We start from the raw sequence: 25,409 nt of genomic DNA on the forward strand, positions 1-25,409 counted from the left end.
ACCACAGCCACTGTCTCCCTAGAGGCCAGAAAGTGACAGGAAAACCACTTCTCAAATGAAAAGAACTCCTACTTTTGACAAGAAGAGGAAGCAGAAACTTGAACCATAAGACTAAGCAGAAGACACCAAAGAGCCATATAATGATGTTGAACAAAATATAAGCCCAACATCAAGGCAGGTAATAATGCAGAAGGTACGAAAACAATTATGTTTAACAGTAGTTTGAGAGTATTAGATTTAGAAAACTAATAAGCAGGCAGATAAGGAAAAAAATAAAATTATATGGCTCAAAGCAAATAAGACTTGTTTGTCAAATGCTTTACAAGGCAAAAAATGAAGTTCTGAGGTGCAAGAATCTCCCCATTATGTTGTGGCGGAGGGTGTTTTTTTGAGGATTGGTTTGTTTGGCTTGGTGTTGAGTTTTTGGGGGATTTTTTGAGAGTTGGAGGTGTGTCAGGAACTACTGAAGATTACTGTCTTTGCAGCAGCAAAAGTGCAAGGAAGTCCCAGAATCAGGAGAAATAAATACAGCAAAACATTGTAATCACTACAGGAAATACTAAGCCTCAACATCAACTTCATGCCACAGTTGTCAGCATCTAAAATTTTTAAGTCTATAATCCTACATATTCAACAATATGCACACAGGGATGAATTTATCAGAATTTTTCTAAGGTGTCAGGCCAGCTGAAATGCACGTAAAGCTCAGGATCACCTTGCTCTTGCCATGTCGTTTAATATCTCACATGCTCCATTTGACCTCCTGATTTCTGTTAGATCTGGCACTTATGAGCAAGCCCTGAACTGGAAGAACACCATGCATTATCAGTTAATGGCAAGAGCCAGGCATCATTTCAGGACACAGTTTCATATGCCAGACAGCCAGTCCTCAACTGCAAATAAATATGGTTCAGGTTCACTTCATCTAACAATCTATATACTCCAAACACAGTTCCAACACAAAACAGACACATTGCAACATAATGCACTGAGTCAAATTTCTCATGGAACAGTAACACAACTTTCAACTCCAAAATATCCAAGACAGAAGTTCATTACTCAGATCAACATCACCACACAACACAAATCTAAGATTAAGATACAGCAAAAACACTTTTTTAATCTAATCAAACCTACATGCAAATTAAACTAAAGACATTCCCTCTATCATAAATACATTTTTACCAGTAAAAGCAAATAAACAGTTCTGGTTTTGAACACAGTAAACTATACATTCTAAAATAAGCAGGATGTTTTGACTTGCTTTCATTCTTGACTTTGTGTTAAAATGTAAACCTTTATTAGATTCTGGTTCATTTAAACACAGAAAATACTAAAGTATCACATTATTCAAGACTTGAAAACTTACTTGAGTAGTTCATAATTCTTCTCATTTAGTCTTACAGCATTCTCCCGCCAAAACTTCTCAGATTTGTGCACAGGACTCCACTCCAGTCTTCCTGACTTGAGCTCAGAGCTGTATTCATCAAAGGAGCTGTAACACAAGACCTAAATGAGATATTGGCCAGACTTCTTCAAACACTTTGAACCATATGCCCAAGCCTGTCCCTAACGAAGCTGGAGCTCAAATTGCTATGACACATTTGGAAGTCAGTGCTCTGCAGAGTATGAGAATTGCTCCCTGCCTCACCATTTGGTAAATAAGAAAATGCATGAGAGGCAATAAGAAAAAATTGTTTTCAAACACAACCCTCTATCCGCCCCAAAACTATTCCCAGAAAACAAATTTAAAAAAAAAAAATTAAAAACCCAACCACGCAAATGTAACATTTTGGAATTTAATTCTCTGTTTTTCTGGGTTTTTATGTTTTAACTTCCCCAATCAAAGATTTCAGTCTACCTTCCATCCACTTAAACCTTGGACACTACCTACAATATGCACTTCAATTTAGGCACAAGACCAAGAACTAGATAAACACTAGCAAAAACTCGAGTTAATCTGGACAGTAGAAATTATTCTAATCAGGTAGACTTCAGTTTTGACTGGAAATCCTTTAAGATCACTTTTGAGTCCTTTAGCAATTTCTCAGTTACAAACATCACATTTATAAGTGAAGACTTATTTCTATTTATTTTCTATTCAACCTCTAAATGCTGACATACAATAGGAAACTAGCAACCAGCACATCTCTGTATGCTCTATTTTACTAAATAGCATTTACATATTATAATTCTGTAGATATTTTAGCCTTACAAAAGAAAAAGGTTCTACCAACATTCACATAACTGCTTTTTTTTAAAGTGCACACTGCAAAGCATACCTAAGGTCCTGCACGCTCTCACCAAGCTTGTCCAGTAGAAATTTGATATCTTCACTGATGTCTTCATCATCATATTTCTGCTGATCCAAATTCTCTAGCTGCTTTAAAACCTTACATTGAATCATGGCAAGAGCATATTCTTGGCGAGTTTCTCTCTCAGTAGATTTCTCTAACAAATTCTAGGGAAGTAAAGATGTATTTATTTTGTTTAAGAACAGACTACTTTGAAACAAAGTATTTTAAAGAAATACTCTTACTGGAACTTTTTTCATTACTAAGTGACAAAATTGACCACTTCCTGAAAGCATCTCTTTTTTCAGTAATAGAAAGTACTAGTTCACCTGTTTTGAATATTTTCCACATTAAACTGAGTTGACTACAAATACTATTCAAAGAAAAAGGGCAGGCTTATATCTCAAATACCAGAACACCATAAACAGCCACTTTTATCTTGGATTACCATTTTAGCTTTCTGTGCAGCAATAGCATAAGGCAGAGAGCCTTTAAAAAAATAACTTGAAGTCTTCTTTCCAAATCAAAGTTACCATCTGGATTAGATCAGCTCTTTTCAAGTTTGGGAATATTCCAACTAGACATTTTTATTTAAACAGCAGCTTGTTGGTAAGATTGGAAGTATAAGCACAGAATGCAGTAGTCAAGTTCCAATATCATTTAGTCATTACATTTCTACTCAATTTTATCAGCTTTCAATTATAATTTTCAATTGCAGCTGGCCACCTGCACTTTTTGATAAAGCTGAAAACATGAATTTCATACAAAAGACAAAGTCCTTAATAAACAGAACACATGTTCATATAAATAGGATTTAACATCTGCCAGAAATAAGCAGTGAAACTATATAGAAGGAATTTGACTGCATCACTCTTGTGACAGAACTATTACACTTAAGGTTATTTTATATCAGACATCCTATTAGTTACTGAAGCAGAATACTGTAAATCAATTTTAAAACTTGAAAACTAAATATAAGTCAAATTACTGCTTTTAATGGCCATATATAATTAGCTTTAATGTGCAAAAAAAAAGGCACCCCAGTTTCTACTTCAGTGAGTGAAATAAAAGGTAATTCACAGAAAGGAATGCTAATTAGAGTTAAAATTGCTAATGAGAGCAAATGAAAAAATAATGAACCTTAAATAAGACAATTCAACAGGTTCAAGGAGCAGGTGGATAAAGGTTCCAAAGAACTCCTAGTTAAGATAATGGCAAACAGATGTGGAAGCGATTCCAAATATTATTACCTATCTATACCATAGTGAGATGCTCAAGCTCTTCATAGTGAATTTGAAAGGATATGTTAACAAAGTAAAAACACAAATATATGACTATATAGAATGAATCAGTAAACCATTCAGTAATAAAATCCAAAATCTTAAGGAATAAGACTAGCTCTACGAAGGAAACAGATGTAAAAGGGGATAAAAGTATGAAAAATGAGGGGATAAAATAATAGGTAGAGAAAACAGTACATTCAAAGAGAGAGCAGTGCCCAATACTTGTTGCTCTATAGAAAAAAATACTACATTTGCAGTTATATACTTCAGGCACTAAACTTGATAAAAAGGTGAAATATACTCAACTTGAGTATATTTCACTTGAAAGGTGAAATTCTCAACTTAGGAGAAATAATAGAGAGGACATCTAAGTTGCCGAGACTGATGGAGCACTTTCCATAATGCATAGATAGATTAGGGAATCATCCAGCCTAGTCATTTATTCAATTCCCCCCCCAGAAACTGTGGCATCTCATACAGGACAAGGACTACTTTTCCTCTGCTACCTATATTAATTTTGTTTCAGAACTCACAGCTCTGATGTCTAATTTCTAATCTATTATGTTCCTGGCTGCCAGTTAACAACTCATCTTCACGCCAACACAAGTCCTTAATGTTGGAGAAAGGAAACAGCTAAGTTACACTCCCCCAAGCCTGTAACAGAAACAACTTATTCTTTCTTAGCCTTTATTTAAAAAAAACTTTAGCTTCATTTTTGTCTCCTCTTGCAAAACACAGTAGATCTAAGAACTAGCAATTATTTCTCCTATTTTTTATGACCTCAGAATAAGAAGAAACTGGATATTAACTGCTGAGCTTCTCAGCTTCTTTTTCTCTTTTAAATTTTTTAATTTTTTTTTCTAATTTGTCTTGCTATATGTCCCTGCTTAATCCTAACATTAAGATCTTTAAGAACACTACAAGATCTAGAGATTAAGAATAGTAAGAATATATAGTAAGAATAGCTCCAACTGAAAATTTCATACCACTGTTCTCCTTCAACAAGACAAACAGCAAATTCTTATGCTCTGCTTTATCCAGAAATATTTCAGTGGCAGATGTTTCCAGATAGAGAGACAGAGTAAGCACCTTCACACAGCTTATCATTGCTAATCAGCAAATCAGTAATCAACAATTTCCCTCTCCCCATTCTAATGTGCTTGCAACACTTACTATTGGAACATCCAGCAAAACAAACAGCTTCCAAGACCTGCATTTCCTACTCAGGAATACCAAGTGCTGCTTGAAAACAGCATTACAAAGTTGTTAAAAAAAAGCTTTCCTGTATTACTCACAAGACACTTGGCAAACATGCACATAAAACTAGTAGCATCCATGAACCTAAAATGGTACTCTCATAGTAAAAACATCAAGCCTAGGAACTCAATTCTTCCTAATTATCTCATATAGGAACAGGAATTTTCAGGTAATGAAGACACAGTAATTCAACTAATCACTTTTACATGGGTATTCTCATCTGCCTTTACAGAGCCACCAAGAAAAGATTTTTGGACTAGTAAATAAAAATAAGTTCTCAGTTGGAGAACAAACATATGCATTCAAAATAATACTTTGTTAATTAAAGCTTCATAAGATAAAATTTATCAGCTATTAATAACTCCAGGGTTTTACAGTAGTTCCAATAGGAAAAAACCTTGAAGTAAAAAAAGAGAAATCACTAGTGCCTGTGTTAACATTGGTCTTTTTAGTCAAGCTTATTATAAGAAGGCATTGACAAGCAGATATCTATTACTAGTAATAACCTATGTATTACCTGTAGCAAACATTCAAGTTAACAAAAAGAAAAAAAAAAAAAAAAAGAGGAAAAAAAAACCCCCAAAAAACCCAGAGAGTTAAGCTTTCAATCAGCTTATTGATATGGTCCAGCAGAAATAACTGTTCATCAGGAACATTTGAGACCTAGGAATCTGCAGGAGAAGCACAGCATGACTGCAGTCAACAGGTACTCACCCGAAATGCTGCGAGGATGATCCTGGTTACTTTCTCTTTGACAGATTCCTGAAGAATATCCGACAGCACGGGGACAATATTGTACCGACGAAGATATTCACACATTTGAGGGCTAAATGCCAGCAGCCACACACAGAAAATCATCTGATACTGCAGCTGAAAACCGCATTTGTTGCTCAAGACACCCATGATGCTAAAAAATTGACATAGTGCACATTTAGTTTTTAAATAATGACTACATAGGTTGCATTGCTCCAATCTGAAATGTTAAAAGAAATGGTAACACAAACTTATTGGAAAGAGCTGCTGAGGATGAGCATACAACACACATTTCACAGTAACCTGCATCACTATTTATCATTGTATAAGCAGCTTGTTCAGAAAGCCATCTTTTAAAGAGATGGTTTTTTTCACATTAGCCTTAAAGCCATAAAGCAGCTTTTTACATTTGAACTGATGTGGTACTGTATCCATCTTCTGGTTAACCAAGACAGGTTTTCTACTGGTATGTTTAAAGCATTATTTGACATTCTGGAAGAAACAGAGAAATCTCAACTACTCCTTCAGACTTAAGAAGAAATAAATTGAACAAAATCTACACAAATTGAACCTCTTTCCTTAATTGCACTTGTCCACAGGAGTGTCTGAAATGAGCTGAAGTATTCATTATTTAACAGCAAGTTCTCAGAAAGTGTCTCATAGATACAAATATACAAAGTACTGCTAGAAAAATAATAGCACCACAAGATCTTCAGGAAGACATCATGCAGCAGGTTTGCTCAGCTGAAGTTTTGAAAATTTAATAAGCAATTTACAGGTCAATTTTGAAATACATAACTCAATTTAGAATTTAAAAAACAATCTACATTCAAAATCATTCTTAACAAGTTTAATACCAGTTCAAACATGGTGAAACACAGGCTTATTGTAATGCTTTAATACTTGATTAAAAAGCTTCCTTGATTTCAGCAGTGTCACCTTGACACACAGGAACATCACCTGAAATTTTACTTCACTAAGAATTTTGACTTTTCTCCATTTCAGTGTAAAGGGATATTTTTCATTAAGTGGAAATTATGTATCAACCATCCCCAGTAGAGGCACAGATGGCAGAAAAATTATTTATAGGCAAGCAATTTTTAAATAAGATTAGTGCTGAAATCCTAGCCTAATGCAAAGCTATTTATTAGGAGAATTGGATAAAAGAGTGACCTACTTGAAGCCATATGTGGAAAAAATTACTCTTAGCTCTAGAAAATGTTTCTCCTTTCACTAATATTTTCAGACAGAACAATTCCAAACTCAAAGACTAGGATGATGAGCAGAAACTCATTTTGTTAGTCCTTGTTCTACTAAAAAATAAACATAACATCTTCAGCTGAAAACAAATGGTTATATTCCTGTTCAGATACATACTTAAGCAGTTCTTCTTGAACAGAGAAGTTGCACCAATGCCTCAACAGTGCAAGTTCCATTTGTTTATTTGACTCTGTTAATGTCTGAAAACAAATCTCTTTTGTAGGCAAACAGAACAGCTGTCTATTACAAGAGAGTTCTATTCCAATGAAAGATCACTGGGGAAAACACTACTAAGTGCACGTATATCCATATAAATTGAAATAGGTGCTCACCAATTTACTCCATCTGCTTCTACCCATGCAAAGCGGTATTCATTGACCCTGAGCATCAGCTGCAGACATCCAGCAACACATTGTACGTACTGGGAACTCTGGGTGAAAAGAACAGCACTTCTTACCAGAAGAGTCAGGTAGTAAGAGTTGAAGTACAGTTTCCTTAATTAGGCTTTACTGGCATAAAAGGAGACAGTTCTGAATATTAAAGAAGTGTTATGCAAGCAATACCACTTTACATTATCAGAATATTTGAACATGCCTTACTTCAGTATCTATGAATGAAAGCTGTCTTCTGTTTGAATAAAGTTGCCAGAGCATGTTTTTCTCTCTTCTTACTCAATTGTCAGCATTACCTTCACTAATTCTAATCATACATTAATCAGATATGCCACTGATAAAATCTTGTTTGCTTTTTTCCTCCCTATAAGCCTTTTCCTTGAAATTCTCACAGTAGCTCACTCACATAATACAAATTCAAACCTTTCAAACATTTAATGAAGTAAAGAAGTTAGGCAATCACATATGAAAAGAAAGGAGGCAATAAACAGAATTGAAAATAAAGAGTAACTCATTCTGTGTCTCTCATGAGACATTTAAGTCCTTTATGTAAAAGCTAAGTCAGTGCATCTGGGCTCAAATCATCTAGAAGATCAATTTCCCTGTGAAAATGTTCATTTTCACACTCCATGAAAATAAAACAGCTACAAACACACAGACAGCTCTCCCACTCCAAATAATGCATTAATTTATCTGGATCACCAACCCATTGAATTTGGAGTTTTCTTTAAAAAGAGTCTGTCATAAAAGCATTGTCTTCCAACACCATTATAATTGAAATTTCGTAATAAGATTCCAGTTCTCATTTCCTGTATAAAATGCTACAACTGCATCTCTAATTTACTCTGAAATTAGCCAGGATCTGCTTGAAAATCCTGCATAAGCTAGATCTGAAATCCGAACACTAACGAAGTTAAGACAATACTTACCCACTTTAATTATCTAAAACATATTTGCACTCTGCTGCTCTGGGTCCCTGCCATAGCACAGTACATCCATGCAGTGCCACAGTGCAATGAATAATGATTTCTGAGCACATCAGAAGAGCTCATGGCTTCACAGTAAGTGCTGCTGTGTGCTGCAGAACTATATATTCTTTTATGGCTGTGTGACAGAGGACTGTCAGTCCTAACACTATGGAACACAGATCTGCACATGAAATACTGAAATACTGAAATACTTCAACTTATATGCTCAGGCCATTGTTTTATGCCCTACCCATAGTCATGAACAACAGTCTGGCATATTTTCTACTTCAAACCCCAGATGGGCTTAAAGTAGAAAAAACCTTTAAAGACCTCCACGTGTAGAGGAGGTTTCTCCTCTACAGGAAGCTAACACTTTAAAGCCATGACTACACTTTGAAGAACAACAAATCCCAAGTTAAATCTTCTGAGAAACTGTGACCACTTTCAGGCTGCAAAACAAACAAAAGACCAAACTGAATTCTACTCCATATTTGAGAACTACGATAAACTGCCTCATCATGCCACAGCACCACAGAAAAATCCAGTCAGGATGATCACTTGCATTTGTTATACTGCCACAGTTAATCTCTGTAAAAGCTCAGCAGCTTTTACAGCTACATGAAATTCAGTATTTAAAAAATGTTGATGCAAAAAGGACAATCTGTTTCCCTCTGAATTCAAGCTATTCAGATATGAAAAGCTTACAGCTTTGAAAGCACTCCTGCAATTTCATGCTACAGTGGTTTATGGGCAATATCAGCTTTAATATCTGATGTGCCCTTTTCTGAGTTCTGCACAGCACAACAGCCAAAAGCTTCTCGGTTTCAGGTTTCTTCTACAAGTCCAACAGTGGTAAACAGACAATACTGAATCACAGAATCATTTGGGCTGGAAAAGACCTCTAAGATTACCAAGTCAGGGACTTAAAACTGTTTGAATATTAAATTAATTTTACATAATTTTTTCAAGTTTTAACAAAGAAAATCCTAGATACATCAACAGATTTAACAAGACAGACTAACTTGTAAAATATACACTTCGACTGCCAATATTCTATGTGAAATGAAGTGCTTAAAAATACTTTTGTTTCTTGGCGCCATCACCTGGCACTCTGCTGTACAGTTCTGATTCCAAGTACTTCTTATCACTGGCACCAGAAGAGATCTGCACCTTAATCCGAGGAGTGAACATCACCTGCCCAAAATAGCAGATTGACAGATTTCAAAGATATACTCACATCACTTGTGGAGACTGCTCCTGAATCCACAGAACCCCCTGTACCACGTAGTTTCTAGGAAAAAAAAAAAGTTTAAAATCAGAGTTCAAAATCAAAGTTTAAAATCAGACACTCTTCACCCTTAAGGAACAGCTGTTACCAAGTTTCTTTCAGTTCTCCAATCTTTCTAGGCATTAAAAAAAATTTAGAATCTATTAGATATTTTTCCTGCTCAATATATTACTGTAATATATTGTATTTATTTCCCACACACACCTCATGTCTAGAAGAAGGTGCTTGGAACTGATCTGGTACATCAACATTTTTAATTATTTAAGTGTGGATTTATTCAAGACATTTATTTATCTTAGAATTTGCTAATTGTACTCTTGCATCTTTCTGAAGGAAATTCCAACTTTAAGATTCTCCCTCCAGAGGGAATAAATAAAATTCCTTTTTAATAAGCCCAGGTTTCTAAACTAGGCTTATTAAAAAGGAATTTATATTTATGAAAAATATACCATTAATAAATCTACTGAATATTTCTTGGCTCTCCAGAATCCCCTTCTACTACAGCACTAAGAGGAATGAGTGACAAATCACTGTGTCTTGAAGGAAAAATGTCCAGAAATTAATGCAAAGGAGAATGATTCATCTTTGAAGGACAAGCCTGAAGTTTATGGTTCAAATGGAGCCAATACTATAAAAATACTGTCCAAGTAACTTGGAATTTATTCAGTTTCAAGATACAGGACTAAAAGTAAAGGCTTTGTACTACAGTAAACTGGTTTTGATATTCAATTTCTGCTGCCATGTTACTTTTCTTCCCAGCAAAAAACTCTGATAACCAAAATAGTAGAGGCAAGACAACAAACTCTCATCTCATATTTTCTCAGTGTACAGAAGAAAAAAGACAGTGGTAACCAACAGAAAAGGCAAAAATATTTATTATTAGTTTACATTTCAAGGACTGGAGTAAAACACTTAAAATACTAAGTTAAAAAGTAAGTGCTTGAATAAAGAACACTTAGTTTTAAAAATGACAAAGTAAAATATCATTTAAAAAAAACAAAACCAAAAATATACCTCTTGTTTGCACATTTATACATTCATATTATTTAGAAAGTTTCCAAAGTTACTATAAAGTTTAAACAAAAGCAGCTTTTTACCTGTGAACTAAGCTGAGTTTTAATCCAGTTGAAATAGTAATTCAAGTCACTGCCTTCCATAAGCTCCCTCCCCCAAGCAGCCAGTTTGGCAATAATTCTTGCTGCCTGAAAAATAATGCAATAAACCAATTATTCAAAGACAGCAATTTCAGAATTCAGTGAGAAGTTCTGTAAACTTCAGAAACCAGTTTTAGAAACAAGTTAGCCCCTTACAGAAATCTACCTGTTTTCTATGTAGGGGACTCTTTGTGCCTGTTATCATTTACCTGCAGCTGTTGAAGTTCACAAGGCACCAGTAAAGAACTCAGAAGGAGATGGAGGGAAGCTGTCAATGGGATACTGCTGTAGGACACTACTAGAGTCAGAAATCAATCAAAAGCAAGACACTGGGTGGCCTAACACATGCAGGTTTGATTTAAGCAACTATGGCATATGCCAGTACAAATGGTAACATGGTATTGAAGTTTTTTTGTACTTAAACTGAAGGAAGTCATCTTCAAGAAGGGAGACGTTTCATGCCCAGAAAAAGAAGAGCAGAAAAGTAAAATGGAAGGTACAATTTAAGAATGAAGTTGGGGAGTAAAAATGTGGTCAGGTTAAGAATTTTCATTATGCCTATGGCATTAAGAATACTTAAACAAGAGTATATTTCTACATCAGACTTTCCAAATTATATTTGAAGTAAATCTACACTGCAGCCTGCAGTTAATTTGCAAAAGCATTTAAGCCAGCTTACATCTAAAGAGACAGTGTAACCAAGAAATTACTGAAGCAGGGGCTCATTTGCATGCAGACAGTTCCATGATGCAGTGAGGACACTATTCCAGCCACCTTTCCACTGTACTGCATTCACATGTGCAGCACCACCTCCACTGATTGTAGAGGGATTACAAGTGCGAGTCTGGAACAATAATTGCTACATTAAAATGTGTCAGATCCCCTTCTTAATGCAAGTAAGTCACCCTAAAAAATCCCTCCAGCTTTAAAACACAAGATATTAGCTCTCTAGTCAACAATTCTTCTGAGTTAAAACTGCTACCTGGCCCCTGAATGAGAGACCATTTATGTTTAGCAGAATCTGAGCCTACACAGAGGATGAGTTTTTTTATCTGTCTCATCAGATGAAATGATGTGGCATCAAAAATCTTCCAGAGTGCATAGTAAGGAGAAAAATAAAATAAACCCAACAAAAATCACACAATCCTAAAATTTGTGTTTAAAACCATTCATGTGCTTTAAAAAAAACATGCACTGTACTAAAAGGTGTAATAAGGCAGGAAATTTAAATAGTGTCCACTTTAAGTGGATTCTCTTCACATAAGATTCTCTGTGTCTTGTCAAGTTATTTGTACATTTTTGCAGTACCTAAAGAATACAATATCTGAATAACACAAATCTGAGTAGACAAATGCTGACCATCAAAATTTCTATACCATATGTTTAAAAAACACCATTCCAGGGAGACCAAATAGTTTGCACTGCAAGGGTCTAAAAATTATGCTTTACCTGCCTATTTGGGCAGTCAGCATTGTCTGACTGTTCAAACTGCAGTTTTGCAGGATGGGTCTTCAGTAGCACTACCACCAAAAAAATCACAAAACAAACTGCATTGGCCAATAAAGAACCCCAGCCACCTCCTCCCTCAGCTACATCAAGAAAACTGATTCATATCCATGCAGTCAACCTGATTAAATAAATAAACAAATCAAGCCTGACATTTTTCTTGAGAACAAGCCAGCTCACTGTTCAAGTGGCAGTACAGCCCCAAACACAGTTGCACTGGCCACACCCCAAGGCAAACAGCATGGCTTGCTCAGTGTCCTGTAATCCTTGCACCAGTTCTGCCCCCACAGCCTAATGCAGACCAGGTAGTGAGTTTCTAGTTTGTCTCTGATTTGACTCTACCATATCATTCCAGCACAAACATATGCAGTGCAGAAAAATTCATAGTTGTGCAGTCTTCTCTTCCTCAAGCCATAATGTAAGTTTAACTGTTGGAAACTGTGGTCTCCACTAGGAATTTACAGTAATAAAAATGTATTTTTGGCCTACAAGAAAAAAAAAAATCTGCTGAGATGAAATATCCGGTTCTCACCACTGACAACAGAAGAATATTTAAATTCCAGAAAAGCTACTCCATATACAGAAGCAGCAAACAGTAGTAGCAGTCAAAGCATAGCAGAAACAATACACTGCACATGGCTGTGGGTTTGGTTGGGATGGACTTAATTCTCTTCATAGTAGTCCATATGATGCTGTGGTTTAGACTGGTGTCCAAAACAGTGCTGGTAATGTGTCAATGTTTTAGCTGCTGCTGAGCAGCACTTGAACAACATCAAGCACTTCTCTGTTTCTCACTCTACACTTCCAGTGAGTCAGCTGATAAACTGAGCATATGACAAAATAAGGTTCATTGAGGTAAAGATATTTCCTTTGCATAAGATGAGAATTTAAATTCTAATATTTGTACAGCATTGAATGGCAGCTGTGATAAAAGATTTTCAGGCATGTTTTATTGTACTTATTGTTCTAAAGTGCCTGCTTTTCCGAATTTTTAAAACCTGCCCTAATCTCCCAGAAATAAAACAATTCCAATTAACAAGGTAACTTTGCTTTTTAAAATGTGGTTAGATGAAGTTATGTTAAGAATGACTCGTCTAGACTGCAAGAAGAAAACTTTGCAGTCCAGGCAGAAGCTTAGTTTCAAATTCCAAAATCTCCTGAAGAAAAAGAGAACCAGCATTTTTCTCTACCATCTTCAGAGACAGGTTCATTTAAAACTTACCATATGCACAGTGAAGAGATCTTGTCGATTCAACATTGGCAGAAAATAGGACCATGCAGTGTTTTTACCACGTTTTGCATAATCAAAGAAGATGCAAACACGCTGATGATTTTCCTGTAAAAATTGAGAAAGGAAAAGATGACAGATTTGTAAAAGCATTTGACATAAAACAGCTATTTGCTCCTTGGTATGTTAGCATAGATTATCAGAGTGTATCCTGGCTTGTAAGACCCCACAGAAATTTTTCAGTTAGACTGAAAAATTTCTTGTGGATACTGCTCATTTCAGCATTTTAACAGTAAGATTGGAGATTTGGGGTGGAAGAAACAAACCTTGAAGCCTTAGTTGTATCCCAGCACTGCAACACCTGCTTGAGCAAACCACATATTCTTCTGAACATGCAAGTGGAGTGAGGCAAATGAGAAACAAGATAAATCCTGTCATTTTTTAAGAATGACACTACCCTTCATCTAACCAATTATGCTTGATTAAAGTCCAAACAAAGTTTTCAATGTACTGCTACTTCCACACAAGAGCCTTTTGTTCAACTTCTACAAGTGGAACCTTAGGGGTAAAAATGAGCCTTTCCATTCCTCTCAATGGGAAATGAGCTCTTCTCTCCTAGATCAGGCTGCAGCTAATTCAGCACTTATGTCAGGCAACCTGCATATCTATAAGAGGACACTGCCACCAAAAGTCTGTTCTCCGGGGCTCCAACCCTGAGCCACAGAGACCACAATTACCTGAGCCTGGGCACAGCCTCTTTAAGTATTTCCCCTAATAATCACTATGCAAAGCAGCTATTACAGTTCTCTTTACAGCAGGCCAGAGAACAGGCCATACAATCATGAAGGAGAAAGAAAAGCTCTGCTGTTTTTTAATAGCCTAGAATAAAGACAGACAGTCCCAAAAAAATCTCACATTTGAATTCTTGCTTTTCCTCCAGCATTTCCATATGCATTCCAGCCAGGTGTCCTGGTGGATTGGAAGCTTTCCTTCTGAAGAGATGTTTCCTCACTGAAGTCAAACTACTTCCACCAAGGACACAACTACTATGAAGGAAGGCAAATGAGAAACTCACAAAAGGACAGTATCTCAGTCTCCACTGTGCAGACATTTTAATTTTCAAACTCCCCTAGCTAGAAAAGCTTTTCTCCATTCAATTCTGCACCCTGTTATAAAATCTAGGGATGAAGAACCAGCTAGGCAAGCCTCCTTGTTGGGATATGATCCATTAAGCACAAGACGACTTGAATGTATCCATGATTCAAACAGTGGCATCTTACTAAGCCTTAGAGCTGCAACCAACCCTTCCTTAAAAGTAACTGTCCTTACCTGAAAACACAAGTTTTCTCACTTTTACTCTTCTGATTCTCTTCCCCATCCCCCTGCTGCAGGAGTGAGTGAGTGGCTGTGTGGTGCTCAGCTGCCAGCTGGGGTTGAACTACAGCAGTATTGCACCACACAGGCTGCAAATTGCTGCCCTGATCACTGGCTGGGGAAGCTCAGACGGCACCAGTTATCTGCCAGTTATAATCCCGACAGTGATCCACTCTCTACACATAAAAATGCACCCAGAAATGTTCTCAAAATTTGTTGTACAAACTATGAAATAAACAAAAATAAGATCTCAGGGACACAGAGCCTTTGGTGAAGAGTTTTTACTCTGTGAGGGCTCACTTAATGAGAAATGGCAGCTCGATCAAATAAATCACTGTTAGCATCTGAATGTGTTAAACAGTCTAGCTAAGAAAGATCAAAACTTACCAGATCAATGAGCTCAGTTTACAACATAACTAAGGAGGAGACAGACAAGTCTGGAAGCAGAAATGCTGAAATAATTTCAATATGCTGTCAGTCAGAAGACTTGTCTGGTTTGCTATTAAGGTGCAGGATCAAGACAGAAGGGAAGGAGTGGAAAACTCCCCGCAGCCCTGAAATATGTAGTGTTGCACCTTCCAAGGAAGCTACTGACTACACTGATGAAAAGAAAATTCTGAAGCTCTCACATCAACAATTGAATAATTTAGCAGCTGTCATTTCTGAAGAAGCATAATGAAGTTCGGGTGATACTGCTACCTGCACCAACTAGAGTGTAGGTTCTTAAAGATTTCATAAGTAACAGACTGTGTAGTGTGATTAGGTCACTAATCCAAAGAAATTGTTTCAAGAATTTATCAGATAAAGAGAGTAAGAAATGTTTCCTCAAGGATGGCAATATGCTAACACTTTCCACCTTCTGAAGTAAGCAGAAGGGTGATAATCTTATATGGTAAACACAACACTAATTTCATGTTTGCCACTGTTCAAAATAAATCTTTCTTAGAAAGGTCATCAAATCAGTAAGTAGAACTGCTGGAACGATCCTAGACACCCAAGTAAGCTTTTGGTGAGCTCAAAACACAGTTGACATAATTTTTACCACTTCACAAGCAAAGCACAGAAAGATAATAGAAGCACCACAGTCAGTTATTATCAGACAAAAGCTGAATTCTGCTACCTGCGATAGTTTTTAAAAGTTCCAGCTGTCAAAAGCAGCTTCAAATATTATTTGTTCACCTCATGAAACTGCAGCAAACATACTTTCTCAAGGCAAATTTTACTGGGAGTCAAGGCCATGTCCTTGAACAATTTCTTGCTTAAAATCTTTGAATATACTGAATTAAGACGAGTCAGGCAAAGACTGGAGACTTCATATCCACCACAAGAAAAATGGGGCAAGACTATTTACATGAGCATGTACTGACAGGACAAGGGGGAATGCTTCAAACTGGGAGTAGGTTTAGGTATTAGGGAAAGATTGTGAGGCACTGGAACAGGTTGCACAGAGAAGCTGGGGATGCTCCATCCGTGGAGGTCTTCAAGAACAGGTTGGATGGGATTTTGAGCAACCTGGTCTAGCTGAAGGTGTCCATAACCACAGCAAGGGGGCTGGAATCAGATATCTTCAAGGTACCCTTCTAACCCAAACCATTCTATGATTCTATGATACTGTGAGTTCCTGTGTCCAAGCAGTCTGCAGAGACCCTGCCCTAAACTCACAGTCACACCATTATTGGCCAATATGCAGCTTTCTGACAAGAATCCTACACCTTGAAAATGTGCCATAAGGCACCACTGGCTGTATGAACATGATCAAAACAAAACAGAAGTCCTGTTTCAGCCTTGCAGAGTGGAGTTGTCACAAGTTAGGAAACTCTGAGATAATGCCATGTGGTTGCCTTCACACTAGCCTTCTATGCCAGCATCCCTGAATCCCTGAATAATGCAATCACACACAGCATTGCAGAAGTCAGTACAGCCTTTCAGATACTGAAGCAGAATTTCTAAGGTGAAAAAGGCATTAAATTCCAAAAACAAAAGCAAATATGTAGTGTGCACCAGTATCTCTATTCTGCCTTATCACTATAAGGGCTGAATAATTTAAAGCCATTACATTTAACATTAAGAATTCCATCCATGCTGCTTCTGGGACAGGGTAAGGCCCAAAATGCAGCCATATCATAAAGTCAAGAAGACACATACATCTAACCACCTATGACAGAAACAATACAGCAAAAGAGAGATTACTCAAAACTGCTTTCTGTGACTACCTAGAACTATTTCATCTGTTCAAAAGTGGGCCAGTGAAAGCATTACCTGTGGGGCATTAATTCCACAGCAGAGGAGATAGCATCAGCTATCATCTACTGTAGCTGCAGGCCATCTGTTAATGCCAAAGCACATTAGCAAAACAAGACCTACGAACACTCACAAGTTCTGGAAAAGGGCAAGTGAAATGATGACTTCTCTGGCCACTGATGCACAGAAAGCAAGACCCATTCCTGACAAAAGTAGCCATAATAAGCAGAGTTCTCACACACTGAGCCAAAGTTTGTCATCCAATAGGTAAACCAAAACAAGGTATTCCCAACCCAGTGTCCTAATCAAAGAATGATACTGAGGACACAGCATCTCTGTGCTTCTCTCTGAGATGCAGAGGTCTTCTCTTCTTCTCAACGTTTGTGTCACACTTGAAAAAATGTAAAACTTCATGAGAAAAAGTGACCAAGCTACAGATAAGTAAATTGCTGCCACCACCACAAGCTATTATCCTATTAGCCCAGATGTCAGGGCACTCACTTAGGGCTCTATTGTGCAGACAGGCACATGAAAGAACATCATGGTCCCCGTGTTACACAAACTGTGGAGAGGTTCACACTTTTCAGCTTTGCCTGTTGTAACACTGAATAGTCACAGCAGGAACTAGAACTCATGTGGTTCACCTCCTAGGGCAATACTCTAAACCAACAGCACTAAACACATGTCACTGAAACCTGGGATCAAATATATCATAAAACAGGAGAAGAGAAACTATCAAACACAGATGGTATATGTGAATACTAGGGAAAAAACCTCACATAACTCAACTCATCTTGTTACATCACTCCAAATGCCTTCTCTTAGCCAACTTCAGAGCAAGGAAACATAAAAGCAGGATTATCTGATTGGGTAAAGCCTCTTCTTGAGTTATCCCAATCAGCTCAACAGTCTCAGACCAAGTTTAATAGCCTGCTCGTATAAGGCACTGTTGTCCACAGCTACAAAGAGCTGTATGTCACACTGAATTAAAAGTTCCTCATTTATAAGTAAACCATCCAGAATTTCAGAACACGTCCCAAACAACCTAAATTATGTTGGAAACCTTATGCTGCAGAAACTACACCTTGTTGCTGAGGGTAGCCAAATTAACACCTTCAAAGGAAAAGCTTTAACAACTTCATATCCTCCCTATACCACAGGAAAGGGCTGAGGTCACAAGCCACAGAACTTTAGCATTGTTTAGGTTGGGAAAGACCCTTAAGATCACCAAATCTACCATTAATCTAACACTGACAATTCTAACAAAACATAAGCTGATATATCAAATGTAAAAAGCATTTAGAAAAAATTCTGCAAATTAAGATCACATGAAATGAAACCACTATGCAACACTAGCCTTAACAACCAAGTTTTGAATTAAACATAGTTGGGAACCAACTGACAAGCATAAAAGTTTGTTTTATTTCCCGAATTTGAACATATTACAAGCTAAGTTAGCCTTATAACTTTAGGTCTAACATTTAATCTCTGAAGAGAGGATCTGAAAATTTAGCAGAGTATTTTTAACACAGTATGACAAACACCTGAAAATACATGAATTACACTAAGGAAACATTCAAGCATGCATTTAAAGACTTAAAAATAATACAGATTATTGACCTACTTGCAGCATATCATCAACCATAGTCAGAATGTACTGAACAGTCTGTTCCTTGGAGATATGAGTCATCAAGTTTATAAATGTTTTAGCACACTAGAAAAATAAAAGAGACATTAAAATTAATATTAGCAATTGTCTTTGTTCCTTTTGATAATATAAAACAGGATCTTATTAATTCACAGTTAAGTCTTACATAAGCATTGAGCATCCCAACATCTTATTCAATTGCAGTAAGAGATGAATACATTTGACATTATCTCACAAAGAAAATTCCCTGTCACACTGGTTGCTACCCTTTACAAATTGTTTTATGGCTTTCAAATTAAATAAGTACTTGCTAGTGAAAGTCACCAACATACTTGGTTGCAAGTCAGATTAGAAAAGCCTCCCCCAGCACCCTTCTTTTAATGGTAGTGAGATCAAGTAAACTGACAGAACAGCAACTAAGAGCACAAAAAAAGTTTCAGCAGTTTGAATGGAGGGAGGAAGACACGTAACTCCCCTATTCACTTACTATATAGTAAGAAAAGTAAGTATGTAGAAAAATCTTTGTTCATCTTTGAAGAATGTTACAATTTCAGCAATAGGCTGAAATAGTTACAACATTACTTTTTACACTTCCTCCTCCCCTTCACCAAATTCAGCTAAACCACAAAGAAAATTGAATGAACTGCTACATTGGAATTATGTAGTAACATATAAAGTACACCACATGTTTTTGTTACTATGCAAACTACGATCCATTAGATAACAGTAACACACCACAATTTGGAGAGAAGGGAAATACAAAACCAAAACAAACGGCCTAAAATTAAAGTAGAAAAAATGGCCATAAATGTTTGTGTTTTGAAAGCATCTACACTCCACCTTCCTCTCTGCCTCTCCCAATCCTCTTGATGTCTGACATTCTGTGCTAGAACCTCAGGCTGAGATACTACTGATTCAAATATTAATTAAGTGTCTTTGGGCATCCTGCCTGGTCTCCATATGGGCAAAGGGCCTGAATCAGCTCTGTCCAATGCAAAGGACTCATATCTTACCATGCCTAAAACGACATGAGACACCCATATCCAAGTGAATCCACCTTAGCAGTCAATGGACTTCATGCTCTAACTAATTATAATTGCTTAACTAACTAAGCAGCAATCTTACTGGTAGCAGCTGTCATCAATAAACTATAAAGAAAAAAATCTCAAAAAAAAGAAGTGACTCAAGTACAAGTGTGCATGATTAAGTAAACCAGGATGAGGGAAGACTTGAGCTAGTTAGTCCCATGACAGAGTCAAAGGCAGATGATATTTAACAATTATTTAGTAGGTTTTAAAAATAACGAAATAACATCCAACCCATATCTAAGGAGAAATTAAAGAATCACAATAGCAAGCTTTATATTTATTCTGGAACATCTTAACTGTATGCATACAGTTAAGAACAATAAAATAAGAGTAGATTTGAATATTTCCTTCCTCCCCAAAAGAGACTTCATTAAAAGAAAGTTACTTGATTGCCTTCTGATTGCAACAACTCCTGTTTTTCTTCTGGATTTCTTTTCTGTTCAAATCGCTGAATAAATTCACAGTCTTCACCTGAAATCATCTGACCTCTGAAAAACAAAACATTAAACTGTAAGTAACACGAACAGTAAGTTGAAAATAACTGTACTGGGTTCACATGGCAAGGCTGTGTTAGTAGGGGACTGCTTGGATGGCTCCTATGAGAAGACACCAGAAGTGGACCCTGTGTCAGACAGAGCCAGTTCCAGCCAGCTCCAGGACAGACCCACCACTGACCCAACCTGAGCCACTCAGTAATGACAGCAGCACCTCTGTGATAACATATTTAAGGAGTAAAAACTGCTGTGCAACAGCAGCTGAGACAGGACTGAGGATATGTGAAAGAAACAACTCTGCTGACTGCCAGACCAGTGCACAAAGAAGGGAGAGGAGGTGATGCACATGCCAGAGCACAGATTCCCCTGCAGCCTGTGGTGAAGACCATGGTGAAGCAGCTGTGCCCTTGCAGCCCATGGAGGTCCTAGGGGGAGCAGAGAACCACCTGCAGTCCATGGAGGACACCCATGCCGGAGCAGGCAGATGTGCCTTACAGGAAACTGCAGTTCATGCAGGTTTCTTGCAGGACCTGTGACCTCAAGGGCCTGGAGCAGTACATGCCTAGAAGACTGGAATCTGCAGAAAGGATCCATGCTGGATGAGTTTGTGAATGACCATAACCCATGAGTAGGACACCTCAGGATGCAGCAGGGGAAGAGTGTAAGAAGGAAGGAGCAGCAGGAATTGAGTGTTATAAAATGGCCACAGCCTCCATATCCCACTCCCCTACACTACTCAAAGCAAGGAGGCAGAGAAGCTGAAACCAAGTTGAGCCTGAGAAGATGGGAGAGGGTAGGAGGTGGTTCTTAGATTTTTTCCTATTTTTCATTAACCTACTCCATTTCATCAGCAATAAATGAATTTAATTTCACCAAGTAGAGCCTGTTTTGCCCACGACAGTAAGTGGTCAGTGATCTCCCTGTCTTCACACCTCAACCCAAGCTTTTTGCTAGGTTTTTTCCCCCTGCTCTTTTGATGGAGTGTGTCCTGTCCTGATGGACACCTAGTAACCTGTCAATGTCAACCCACCATACAAACTTTGTTTCCTTCATCTTGAGCTACCTCAGAATCATAAAATGGTTTGGTTTGGAAGCAACCTTGAAGAGCCCAGTCCAACCTGGCCTTGAACACTTCCAAGGATAAAGCAGCCACAACTCTCTGGGCAACCTGTTCCACTGCCTCACCAACCTGACAGTTAAGAATTCCTTCTTAACATCTAATCTAAACCTTCCCTGTTTCAGTTTAAAACCACTGCCCATTGTTTGCCCACTGTATGCCTGTACAAAAAGTCTCTCTCCCTCCTTTTCATAAGCACTGTTGAGGTACTGGAAGGTCTCCCCAAAGCCTTCTCTTCTCCAGGCTAAACTACTCCAACTCTCAGCCTGTTTCTGCAGGAGATGTGCTCCAGCCCTCTGACCATCTTAGTGGCCCTGCTCCAACAGGTCCAAGTCTTAGTTGTGCTGAGGACCCCAGAGCTGGATGCAGCATTTCAGGCAGGGTCTTGTGAGGGCAGGGTAGAGGAGATACAGTATCAACCATATCACTTTACCAATGCTATATCCCACAACAATGTAACGGGCTCCTTCCTGCAAAGGGTCTCGTGTTAAAAAATTTAAAAATTATGGTGGAATAATCTCTCAAAAGTCTTCCCCATGCATCGCCTCTGAACAGCATTCTCCAAATAATTTTTAAACTTCCAGAGGCTGAATGCAATGTCAGTTATAAGAACTGAATTACACACAGCTAGCACATTATGCCAAAATGATAATACATAACATGAGTAACAAACTAATCCAACCAAGAAATAAGTGCTGAAAAACAAAATTAATTGTCACTTTAAGTTTGCTGTAAGCACTGAAGAAAACTGTAAGGAGAACAGAGATCATGGTTCCTAATTTATTTTTAGCTTTCACTAATCCCATCTTGAGTTTAAAAACTGATATGCATGCAAGTTCATCTAAACACATAGCAAGGGGGCTTGATATAGTGAACTGTTGTGGACACCTCTAAGATAACAGATGTCTACTTAACTTCTCTTCAACTTAATATTCAAGTGGTTACTGCCATCATCAGTGCTATTTCAGAAAGCTGTAGACTCAGCTGAAGAGTTAGACAGAGTTGCAGAACACTACTGGAGTTTTTTATAATACAAAACTTCACATCACAAGAAATAAAAAAACTTGTCAAAATAGCACAATCAGGTACTCTTCAGGTAAGAAAAGTAATTTTAAATCAAGTAGTCCTAAAAATATCCAAGATTTTAATAGGTGACTAGCTTTACTAGGCAATACCAAGAGGGCTTCAGGAAAGAAGAAAATCATGCACAGTCACAGGGGATGAAAGCATTAGACACTCCTGCTTCAGTTATTTCCAAGACTCATCTCCTTTTAATATTTCCACTGAATGAAACGTCTCTTCCACTTGGCAAAGCTACGTAGCATGGACTCTTCACCCATCTTTTCCATATTCAAGGTCAGTTTTCAGATGTTCCATGACTAGAGATTACATTGCAAACTTTTCAGGAAGTGTTCACTTTTTTTTTTACCCAAGTGGCTCACCTGGATTTTTGAAATAGAAAAGTAAGACCTACAATGAGTTTTTTTCTTTCCTCTTACTTAAATGAGTCTGTCTTGAGTATGGCCTCATCACAGAGCCATCTTTTATTTATTTACTGTCCAGCAAAGAACATAAGTAGTCCAGTGCCATGTGTGCTACTCCTATGTTCCAGCTGCTTTGTTACAGATATCCTCATATGCACTGAGGAAAGACAACCAAGATTTACTAGAAGGAAGATTCCTAAAGACAGTGGTAGGGTAGCCCTCACCCAACTTCTGCAAAAACTTGAATAATTATAGATGAATCATATGTGATTGGCCAACGATGACCATGCTGCTATCATGCCTTTTAGACTGACCTATGTTCTTTCTTGCCTATTAAGGGTGGATTTAAATAGTTATGGAAAGAGGTGGACAATTCATCTGCCACAAATACTGAATTTAAAGACCCATAACTAGAAGCCTCTTTTGTTCCAAATAATGCTGACCGAGCCAGGGAGTCATGGATCATACTGATACAAAAGTAACCAGATAAGCTGTTTGTTTATAAGAATATTGCCATTTACAAAACACTTCAAAGATGACCTAAGACGAACCCTTAATTTTCAGCTTTAATGTTGGAGAAAGCTCAGCCCATGAAGAGAGATACTTCTTTACAGTCAAACTATTAGAAGAGGTCTGCCAGCTGCAAAGGAAAAAAGCTTTCAAGCTTTTGCTTTTATCCTACATTAGGCTACAGGAAAAAAAAAGAAAAAAGATGTGGGGATTGATATTGCTGTTAAAGGAAAAAAAAGACATTAAAGTTTATTCTTTATCACTTTGTTAGCACCATTCAAAAATACATCTTCCAACCCATACAAACATTACAAGGGATCTGACAGCTTTTTAAACAAGCTGTTAATATTTTATCAACGAACTCATACATCTGATTAATAGCTTTAGTAATTTCAAATGCATCTCTTCCCATTCATCTCATTTAAAAACTGAAATGACTGATTAGACAGTAAACCTTAAACAGTGTGGTGGGGGGCAGGGGGGTGTTTAAGAAAAACCAACCATAAATCATGAGAAAGTGCAGAACAGCTTCAGACTCAGACAGCTGATACTGAGTCCCATGATGCTATTACACATTTTCCTCACCCCCTCTTCAAAGCAACAGAAATTTCACAGCACCTTTTAACAAACAAGCAACCAAAGCCTCCCTCCATCCCTCTTCCAAGCAGCCATTTAACTTGTAATTTTCCAGGATGTGTCTATAGTCTTTTGCCAAGATGGAAGTCACTTTGAGCTTCAGCTGTGTCCTGGTTTCAGCTGGAATAGTTAATATCCTTCCCAGTAGCTGGTACAGTTCTGTGTTGCAGATCTGGTATGAACCCTTTATTATTTTTTTTCTTATTTTTTTCCTCTTCTTTTTCAGTTCCATTAAAGTCTCTTTATCTCAACATGTCAATTTGTCAATTTCCCCTTTTTTTTTCCTCCTGTCTGAGAATATCAGGTTTAGGACAGGAGCTCTGTAAGCACCTTTCAAGGCTCTGTTCCTGGGATACCAAGAGGTGCCTTTGAGAGCACTTGCTAGAGGAGACAAAACTGAAACTCAAGGATTCAGAAAGCATGTATTTGCAAAACCACCATTTTTAAATCCACCTGGTCACTCAATATGACTCAGAATCTTGTGATTCCTTCTTCATTGTGCATTTCCTCCATCAACTCTTGTTCCTTTTTCTTTTTTTTTTTTTTTGCTTGGATGATTTAGCAAAAGACACCCTGAAGGTTATGGTATTTTTGTTTGGTTTTTACTTTCTTTTGGGTTTTTTATATTAAAAAAATTGACTACATATGCAGCAAATATGAAGCTCATATGAGCCTACCATACCAAGGCATAATTTCTTTTATCCAGGTATCTACAGTACTTTGCATGTACCTAGAGACACTAAATGTATCCAATTGCTCAACAGTTTTAGCACTACAAAATTAAAATAGTAAAACAGACTACTCTACAAGAGTAGTACTCTACAAGACTCAACCAGATTTGAGGAGAAAAAAAAAAAAAACAAACCACAAAATAAAACAGAAGAAAATCCTCCATATACTACAAATTAGGAAACTTCTATATTTCCTCTAAGACAAGACTGACTTTTAAAATCTGACATATTCAACCTGCTTTAGAAGGTTCTTCCACCCCCAGGAAAATAGAACAGATATTTTAGCATCAGAATTCACAAACATGCACGTGAAGTATTTGAAAACACACAGGAAACCATGTACAAATTAGCCATCAAGTATCTCATCTGATTAAATATAAAGTATTGTCAAATGCAGTGTATCTAGAAAACCTACAGTGCAGTAAGGTGAAAGTTGAACTCTGAAACATGTTCAATTTTCCACAGAACTCATTTACTACCCTAAGAAAGCAAACCCAAACCTGCTTCAAGCAAGCCAACACACCCTCCCCTGGCATTCTGACACCCTGAGGCAAATGCTGAAAGCAACCACACAGAGCAAAACAGCAAATGTCTTTTTAACTCGAGGAGGGCACCCACATCTCTGAACTGCAACCAGCCTCAAGATCCAAAGGCAGCAAAGTCCCCACCGAACTAAAGCTTCCACAGGCAGACCTACACATCA

At 37.4% G+C, this 25,409-nt stretch overlaps 1 protein-coding gene across 1 annotated transcript in view; it reads right to left on the bottom strand.

Annotated features, from left to right (window-relative positions):
* ATP6V1H (ATPase H+ transporting V1 subunit H) overlaps positions 1 to 25,409 on the bottom strand; it is a 48,463-nt gene that overhangs the window by 18,213 nt on the left and 4,841 nt on the right. Inside the window, exons 3-11 of the mRNA XM_054635492.2 lie at positions 20,120 to 20,222; positions 18,623 to 18,712; positions 13,378 to 13,491; positions 10,593 to 10,697; positions 9,445 to 9,498; positions 7,180 to 7,277; positions 5,549 to 5,741; positions 2,283 to 2,461; positions 1,370 to 1,495 (exon numbers count right to left, since the gene is read on the bottom strand). Of these exons, the coding sequence (XP_054491467.1) occupies positions 1,370 to 1,495; positions 2,283 to 2,461; positions 5,549 to 5,741; positions 7,180 to 7,277; positions 9,445 to 9,498; positions 10,593 to 10,697; positions 13,378 to 13,491; positions 18,623 to 18,712; positions 20,120 to 20,222 (1,062 nt within the window). The remainder of the gene's footprint in view (positions 1 to 1,369; positions 1,496 to 2,282; positions 2,462 to 5,548; positions 5,742 to 7,179; positions 7,278 to 9,444; positions 9,499 to 10,592; positions 10,698 to 13,377; positions 13,492 to 18,622; positions 18,713 to 20,119; positions 20,223 to 25,409) is intronic.

Source organism: Agelaius phoeniceus, chromosome 1, assembly GCF_051311805.1.
Source record: "Agelaius phoeniceus isolate bAgePho1 chromosome 1, bAgePho1.hap1, whole genome shotgun sequence".
NCBI classification, from domain to species: Eukaryota; Metazoa; Chordata; class Aves; order Passeriformes; family Icteridae; genus Agelaius; species Agelaius phoeniceus.